Raw genomic sequence first — 8,974 nt, 5'->3', positions numbered from 1 at the left:
TAGCATTAAACTTTTGGATCCAATCGGTCCCTTACGGAATAGCACATAAACTAGGGTTTAAGTTGTCACTCTCGCAACCCATCATCTAATAACTACTCCATAATGCATTCCCCTAGGCCCAAATATGGTAAAGTGTCATGTAGTCGACGTTCACATGACACCACTAAGGGAATCACAACATACATACTATCAAAATATCGAACACATATCAAGTTCACATGATTACTTGCAACAAGATTTCTCCCGTGACCTCAAGAACAAAAGTAACTACTCACAAATGATAATCATGCTCAAGATCAGAGGGGTATTAAATAGCATATTGGATTTGAACATATAATCTTCCACCAAATAAACCATATAGTAATCAACTACAAGATGTAAACACTACTAGTCACCCCCAAGTACCAATCTAAGGTTCCGGTACAAAGATTGAACACAAGAGATGAACTAGGGTTTGAGAGGAGATGGTGTTGTTGAAGATGTTGATGGAGATTTCTCTCCCCAAGATGGGAGAGTTGTTGGTGATGACGATGATGATTTCCCCCTCCGGGAGGGAAGTTCCTCCGGCGGAATCGCTCCACCGGAGGGCAAAAGTGCTCCTACCCAAGTTCCACCTCGAGACGGCAGAGCTCCGTCCCGAAAGTCCTCCTCTCATTTTTTCTAGGTCAAAATGACTTATATACTAGAAGATGGGCATCGGAGGTGGGCTGGGCTAAGCACAACCCACCAGGGTTCGCCTGGGGGGCCAAGCGCGCCCTGGTGTCTTGTGCTCACCAGGTGGCTCCCCTTCGGTAGTTATTTGCTCCAGTATTTCTTATTTATTCCATAAAAATTCCCCGTGAAGTTTTAGCTCATTTGGAGTTGTGCAGAATAGGTGGCCTGACGTAGCTTTTTCAGGTCCAGATTTCCAACTGCTGAAATTCTCCCTCTTTGTGTGAACCTTGCATATTATCAGAGAAAATGCATTAGAATTACTCCATAAAGAATTATTATGCATCAAAACTTTATAAATAACAGTAGGTAAATATGATGCAAAATGGACGTATCAGGAGGGAAGTTTTATCTTCTTCTTTTGTGTGGCATGGGTGGGTTTCGAGGTTCCTTGAGGCCTGTACATGCACAACGCGTACAAATAATCACCGGTGAGGGGGTGACTACTAACCACCTGACGCGGCCGCTCCCTCGGATTCCTATGGTGGTCTGTCGGATGGACGGCACACAACGTCAACACCTTGTCATCCCTGGCTATAAAAGCTCGGCGGCGAGCCTTCCTATCATGAAAACCCTAGCCGCCGCCTCCTCCCCTAGCTCATCACGCATGAACGCAACCATTTGGATGAACGTGTTGGCGGCCTAGAACCTCTCGTACCAAACGACGGGCACCGATGGTGCAAACTCTCTCAACGACACACAAGTTGTGGTGGGCGCTCCATCCTCCTCCGACGTCGCACGTGGCGCTGGTGGCGGCTGCAGGGGATCTGGCAGTTCCCATGGGGCTGACAGCTCCAAGCACGACAGGCGTTGTTATTATGGCACCTTGGGTGCCATCGTCCCTGCTAACAACACCATCATCAACCCCGCTGCCCCCCTTGTCTCGTTCGTCCCTATCCCCATCGAGGCCCAGCCAGAGCTAGAGCCGGAGATCAAGCCGAAGGACCCACTCTGGGTTGTGATGCAGCTCTGTGAACTCTAAGTGGCCACATGCCACCGTGAAGGGGAGAAGGAGGAGGAGCAACAACTCGTAGTCATTGCTTCGAGGGGGGAGATGACGACTTCGCCTACATCAACGAGTTGTCAAACTCAGAGTAGGAGGACGAGGACTAGGCGGTGACCGCGACGGAGTAGTGTAGGTAGTTGTAGCTAGCAATGTCGAGTAGCTACATTGTATATTTTGAAAATGTTGCTTAACGACATTTTAAGTCACAAAATATTTGTAATGTGATGACTTTTTCCATAGTTGCTAATTACGTTTATTGTGTTTGATGAAAATTATGAACTATTTGGTTGGATTAAATGTCCCTTAAACCGAAAATAAAATCACAAGAGCAAGAAAAAGAATAAGATAAACTAATAAATATGGAGGCTGCCTGTTTAGAGAATCTGTGTTTGCGCACAGCCCGGCAACCTTCAAATCATTATGGAGTACGTTCCATATTACGAATAATGGTTCAAATTATGATGAATCTGCTATAGTTGCTCTAACAAATTTATACTGATTTTTCTATGGAGGACATGAGAAAAGACAACGATTCTTAGAGTTACAGACCACCTTTGGATGCTGAGAAGTTCCTTGGTTCACATTTTCGTACGAGGCTTACCACACTTTACTAATCTACTCGACCTACACGCTATAGACTCGGCTTGATTGTGGCAAAGTTAGAGCAACTTCAATGAAGTGACCCAAACGGATGGCGCATTTGTCTACTTTTTATCTGTTTGAGTTGGCAGCCCGCTCGGTGTCCATCCAGTTTTGTATTTGGCTTGGTAATACGTCCAACGCGCCGACTCATTTCATATCCGCATTCAACTTTTAAATGAAAAAGACTCGCGGCCGCTCATGCCAGTGGTCATGTCTCATGCCGGCACCATGCCAGCGCCGGTATACAATGCCGGCTTCAGAAAATACCACAGTTCATGCTGGCGCATTCACCAGTCGGCCGGCACACATGCCAGCACACAAAAAATGGTGGGACTTGAGTTCGACCACGCCCTCGCGGCTCCCGTGGTCATGCCGGCACACCTGTCGGCATACAAAAAAGATGGCCCTCGACGCAATAGATCACTCGTCGTCGAACTTGAGCATGTCGGCCTGCATCTTCTCGAACCACGGCCTCTTCCTTGGCGACAAGGCGTTGAGATCCACCTTCATGATCTCCACCCCGGTCATCATGCTTGCAAGAGCCACTTCTTTCGTCTTTGTCTTGGCGTTGGCGGCCTCGATCTCTAGCATCTTGGCTTGCTTCTCCGCCTCGAACTCGAACATCTTGCCTTGCTTCTCGGCGTCAAGATCAAGCCTCCTCCTTTGGATCTCCATGAAAGCATCCATTTGCTCCACTTTGAAACGCCGGCGCTCCTCCTCCCTTGAGTCCTTCTTATTCATCATGCCGTCCACGCTTGCGATCAAGGCCTTGGTGGCCGCATCTCGCTTGTCCTCCTTCTTGGAGTTGGTCTTCCCCCGCGGCCGTGCCGGCTCGCCCTCCCCAACATCCTCCACGGCGCCCTTCCCCTCACGTGCCTTGAGTGCGGCATATTTTGCCTTGAACTTCTCTTCGTCCTTGATGACCCGATAGCAATGGGAGAGGTTGAAGCACTTGCCATTGTGTTGAACCTTGAATGCCTCCAAAACTTGAAATGCCTACAAAATGTTTCCATGCAAGCATATGGGCAAGTGATAGCAAATGAAGACGTAAAATGATGATCTTGATGGCACAAAAGAGGGCGGCTTGCTTGCTATCATACCATGTCTTGCACGCCGATGCCGCTCACGGGACGGGCCTTGACGCTCTCAAGGATGGCGCAAAACTTGTTGCACTCTTGTTGGATCACGCTCCACCGCTTGGAAATGGAGACCCACCCGCGCATGCTCACAAATTGGTAAGGTGGAAACTTCTTGCGCTCATGAAACTCGCAGTGCACACGAGTCCAAAAGGTCGAATGCTTTTGCTCAGCGCCCGTCTTTGGGTCTTGTCCAATGTCTCGCCAACACTCGCAAAAAAGCTTGTCCTCGACAGCTGTGTACGCCTTCGTGCGCTTACTCTTGCGCTTCGGCTTAGGACTGGCGGTTTGGTTGGCGAGCTCGTCCTCGAACAAAGGCTCCACTTCGATGTCGCACTCGTCCTCTTCCTCTAGCCCATAGTCCTCCGAGAACTCGTGGTCGAGGGGAAGCCGTCCAGGTCGATGCCGACCAGATCACGCATGAAGGCCGCCTGATCGGGATCATAGCCAGCGGCCAGCGTGAACGCCCCGCGGCCGTCCTGGCTTTGTGTCTCGTCGGGATCGTAGCCAGCGCCCGGCGCACCACCATCGAAGATGAGGTTTTGCATGTAGTCCTCGTCGACGGCGGACGGCATTTCCTCGAACAGGTTACGGGCGTCCGGGAGCCCGCCCGCCGGCGTCTGTCGCGCGCGTTTCCTCATGTCGCCGGACGACGAGCCACCAATCACCGGGGTGGCGTTGAGGTCGATGGGCACGGGCGCGGGCGTGGAAGGCGCGACCACGCTCACGTCGGGTGAGCACTTCCCGGAGAGGCAGGAGGCATGCGGGTAGACGTGGAAGCCGGGGACCGGGTTGCAAGCCGACGCGCGGGGTGAGTCGGGCATCACTATCCGAGGAAACGCCGACGAGCCGGTGCTGGCCGCGGCGACGACGGCTTGGAGGACGTTGTGCTGGCTAGGGTTTACCCCTAGCATGTAGAACGCCTCCCTCGTTGCCGCGGCGACGCGGGCGTTGGTGAACTCCTGCTGCGCGGCGGCGGCCTCATCCCTCGCGTCCGCGGCGTGCCTCCGGCCTTCCTCTTGGCCGACTCCCTTGCCCGCTGTTCGGGCGTCAGCGCCTTCTTCGGCTTGGTCGCTGCGGCGGTCTTGCGCGGGGCACGAGGCTTGCCTTTTCCGGAGGGGGCGACGACACCGGACGAGGCGAGGGAGGCGAGGCCGACGGCAGCGTCGAGGTCGAGGTCGGTGGCATTCTCCATGGCTGGTTGGGGGGCAGGGGCGCGCGGGGGTGAGAGCGTTTTATGGGAAAATGGAGGGAAATGGTGATGGCTGCCACCGACCGGCGGGCCCGGGAAGAGGAGTAGGCACGCGCGCATCCGTCTCGTGTCCGCGCCGACGCAAATCCGACTCAAAATTGGGCATGAAATGGGTCGCCCACGGACGAAAAACGGACGCGCCGATCCAAACCGATGCGGGCGGACGAAATGGATCGCCCCATTGGAGTTGCTCTTAGCTTCAACTAAAACTTGTAGTCATGCCATTTATTAGTACTCCATGAAGCACTCAGATAAAGTAGAAATTAAGAACTTCGTGAAGCAGACTTCATGTTGAGTGACTCGAGTCTATGGTACTCATACTAGAATATTCAGGTTGACATAGCAGTACCACTAGCACGTGGGGTACAATGTATACTAGTAGTACGAAAACTCATGAACCGGCACCAATTATGCGGCTCACTATCCATTCTTGACTTCATGAACCAATGAACTCCAATCATCTCGCACATTCTATCTTTTTCTAAATAAAAAAACCAAGTTCAAAAAGCCTTAGCATTGGTCAGCCGAAATGTTGCAGATACTATATGGAGACTAACTTTTTGCAGCACCACAACAGTTCCGCACTCATCTCGGACACTAACTACACTCACCACCGCCGAATTAAACAAAAGCTTTATGGGTATGAAATGAACGAAGAGGATCCACCACTTTCCATAGTCTGTTTCAAAACGTGTCCACTGCTGCCTTGAAGAAATTGCAGCCGGTGGTTCACATGCTTGTGCATGCCCCACTATGGATGATCCACAGACTTCCCAAACAAAATATCTAGATTTTGCCAGTGCATTGGATTGCACATACTGTTCGCAGCAAAAGTAGCATATTGCATTCTCTTGCACTCACCATTGGGTTTTGACACCAGACCAGTGTGAAGGGCTCCGAATAGATTTGATGACATGCAGTTGTCTATTTTTCATATGCATTAGATTTCATGTTCAGATTCACTCAATGTAGTTGTCTATTTACTTTGGCATAAATCAGAAAAAAAAGGAAAATGATGAATGTTTATTCGCAAACTTGTTTCTTTTTGTGCTAAAATTGTGTTCTTTGTTTTCTATTAGCACATCCTAATTTTGATGATGGAAGTCTAAAGGGTGCTAGAATATCCATTTATAGATTAAGCTGTAGAAAAAAAAGGAAATTCCAACGATTTGGTATCCATACAGAAGAATAAGTGTATGTTGCCATCGAAAAGCCGTCCCATTTTTTCTGATAGTGATCGCCGCTAAGTTGAAAGTGCTTCCTAAACCTAATAGGAATAGTTATAGAAGAATCGTGCACGCATTTGACAACTTTTTTTACTTAGTTTGTAACAAATTAACTTCTATAATATAATTCAAAAGCACATCACATACATTGAAGTTTATCCCAAGCGCTCGCTCTCTATCTCTCTCGTTTGTAGTTGCACCAAGACGGCGGAAGATAAACTTCCGAACAAATGACATGCAATTACCAATTTCAAACGGATCGATGAGATGTGGACAAATGGGAGCACTCCAATAGCTAGTGGAGGTGGGGAAAGGCAGCAAAATGGTTGGCTACTGCCCAATTCCACCCATTGGACTTTGTGAATTTCCATTACCCCTACCTTTTTGACTTTGGTACCTAGAAACGAGTGATCTAGGCGGCATGACATGTGCCCATAAAAGGGGGGTTCAAGGCAGCAAGCACGAACACCAAACAGAGATCCCGCATATTCCACTTCCATTGAGGTTGAGGTTGAGGGTAGCAGTCGAGGCAGTACAAGTGTTCAAGAGAAGAGAACTTAACAGCCTGGTGCGTGCAATGGGGAGCTCAGCATCCCTCTGTCTAGTTATCACCTTGTTGGCATTCTACTTCTTGGTTCCCTCCAACGCTATACCCCTCTCAAGTAAGGCTCACATCTCTAACAAAAACTGGTCCTAAGATGTTGTATCCTTATATGATCTGATTCGTTCCATTTGGGGTGTAGGAGTGCAGAGACTGGTGCCCTTGCAACATGCCAGTGAGCAGGTGCCATGGATCGAAGAAAACACTCCTAAGCCAAAGGTATGGTAGTGTTATTTTTTTTTGGTGGAAAAGATGTATGGTAGTGAGCTTTGTTCTAGACTTCATAAGATTTGAAGGGTGTTTACAGCAAAATCTTTGTACATGAAACTACGTTAAAAACAGTAATAATGTTCGTGTGAAAATGTAAATTTTAAGATATTTTTACATGACATATTGTGGAACAGAGATAGTAACTTCTATGTTCTTGTTGTTGAACAAGTGATCGTTTCTCAAGTTGGTTTGGCACCTATAGAGATTCTGTGAATTGTTTCGGTTACTTCCTGTAGCGTTTATCAAAGTGTGGAGAGTGCAACTTGGTTGTTCATGCTTCATGGAATAGCTTTTTTTTTGGAAAAGGAGGAAGCTTCATGGAATAGCTAGATTTGTTAGTTCTTTGGGATTCATGTGGTTCGGCGTACTCAGCTATCGAAAGTTTGATTATGGTGATACAGCGTACTCAGCTATCAAAAGTTTGATTATACGCGTAAAAAAAGTTTGATTATAGTGATACACTGACACTATCTCCGTTTGAAATATATTTCAGATGGACATGGGTAGAGTGATCCTAGAAGATGACGCGGTGAATGTCAGTGCAAGGATGGCTCTGGAGACGCAGGACTACGCGCCCTCGGGCCCGAACAACCACCACAAGCCACCGGGTTGGAACTGAGCTAGCGCATCCCGGGTCACAACTTTCATAAAGTTATATCGGTGGTTTCATTTAGTTAACCAGCCGTGTTGTGCTGATCTATTGTGTGATGTGATGCTCACAATCTTAATTTACACTAGGATATGCTTGAAAGATGCCAACTTATTTTACCATTGTAAGAGTCATGTTAATTGAAATATGACGATATTAATAAAAGTTGGGCGTGGCTCAACCATGACCATTCTATCGATAAACCTATCGAGCGAACAGTTCTTCTCCCTAGCGCTTTCTTCCACCCAACGTTGTCTCCCCTACTGTGCATTGGGCTGCCAATAGCTTGTTGTTCATCCATCGATATGTTGTTGTCATTGACTTCTCTTATGCACTAACCATCGCTGCGCCCACCACTGATGCCACCTTCTCATCCACCCCTAGCAGCAGTTTCCTGCGGGTGTCAATTTTAGTCGTCGGTCGATGGTACATATCTCATGCCTTTTCTTCCTCTTCTTCACGCCCCCCTCACTTGAGTTGTATGTCTCCGTCCGCCCTACAATCATACGTCATTGAATCTCTTGCTTATTAAAACCAACTGGTGAATGTTTATACATAGATTTCTTGATATTAAAGGATTAGTGAACAAAACCAGAACTTGATGACAAAGATTAGTAAAAAAAATGTTGATTGCAACGAGCTCAAAACTGTAACAAAAACGCACACTACTGGCCAATAAAACCGCAACCTAGTTTGTTTAAGTAGCAAACTGCATCAAGGTTTGGAGTGCCTATTTGCTGCCTTAAAGCGGCAAATACGACAGCAACTGCCCCAAGAGACCTCATAACGGGGTGGCGACTTAAGCAATCTATTATCACATTCTATGCAAAAATTCAAAAAATATATTTCCAGATAATATATTTTAAAATACTTTTAAAATTCAGTTTAAATAATGGTGACATATTTAAAAAGAAATATATTCATGTACCCAAACAAAAAAAGTTCACTGCATATTTAAAAAATATTACTGCAAACAAAAATAACTATTCATGTGTTTTAAAATCACATGTTACAAAATTGTCTTCGTATATGTGGGAATATATGCTCATATGATCTTAAAAGCGTCATGTATTTCAAGAAATAAAAAGGTAACAAAAGGTGAAAACAATAAGCAAAAATGCTGTATCCTAGTATGTGAGCACAACTAACATCACTCTAAGTCAGATAAAATATGACGTTGAATACAACATGGTTGTTAATGGCTTTTCTTGGATTCTTGTTTGCTTCTTTTTGGTTTTGTTTGCTTAATAATCCAACTAAAATTTTGCCAGATCTAAAATGGTGAGACAGACAACTCAAAAAAGTATTTTGCGGCAAGGAGAGCTCAAAAATATTTTTAATGAAATTACTTATTAGCCAAAAGCAATTAAACTGTTTATTTGATAAAATAATATTTTTGAAATTTATAGAACAAAGGCAATATTTTCCAAAACAAAAGTTTAATAGCAAAATAGATTTAGTATGATTCTCTATTTCTAAAT

The 8,974-nt window shown here is 46.4% G+C and overlaps 1 protein-coding gene across 1 annotated transcript; it reads left to right on the top strand.

Annotated features, from left to right (window-relative positions):
* Positions 1 to 6,421: 6,421 nt before the first annotated feature.
* LOC125556131 lies at positions 6,422 to 7,696 on the top strand. The gene is made up of 3 exons (XM_048718919.1): positions 6,422 to 6,635; positions 6,717 to 6,793; positions 7,338 to 7,696. Exons 1-3 carry the CDS (start codon positions 6,551 to 6,553, stop codon positions 7,461 to 7,463), a joined length of 288 nt encoding a protein of 95 aa, XP_048574876.1. The 5' UTR covers positions 6,422 to 6,550; the 3' UTR covers positions 7,464 to 7,696.
* Positions 7,697 to 8,974: the final 1,278 nt, after the last annotated feature.

The sequence above is a fragment of the Triticum urartu genome, chromosome 5 (genome assembly GCF_003073215.2).
Source record: "Triticum urartu cultivar G1812 chromosome 5, Tu2.1, whole genome shotgun sequence".
Lineage (NCBI taxonomy): Eukaryota > Viridiplantae > Streptophyta > Magnoliopsida > Poales > Poaceae > Triticum > Triticum urartu.
Note: the sequence above shows the minus strand (reverse complement) of the source record. Positions and strands in the feature narration are given on the sequence as shown.

Excerpts from the sequence above, each read along its gene's own strand:
- LOC125556131 (XM_048718919.1), top strand. The coding sequence starts at position 6,551 with ATGGGGAGCTCAGCATCCCTCTGTCTAGTTATCACCTTGTTGGCATTC. Across the intron at positions 6,636-6,716 it reads CAACGCTATACCCCTCTCAA|GAGTGCAGAGACTGGTGCCC; the intron begins GTAAGGCTCACA and ends TTTGGGGTGTAG. Across the intron at positions 6,794-7,337 it reads AAAACACTCCTAAGCCAAAG|ATGGACATGGGTAGAGTGAT; the intron begins GTATGGTAGTGT and ends AATATATTTCAG.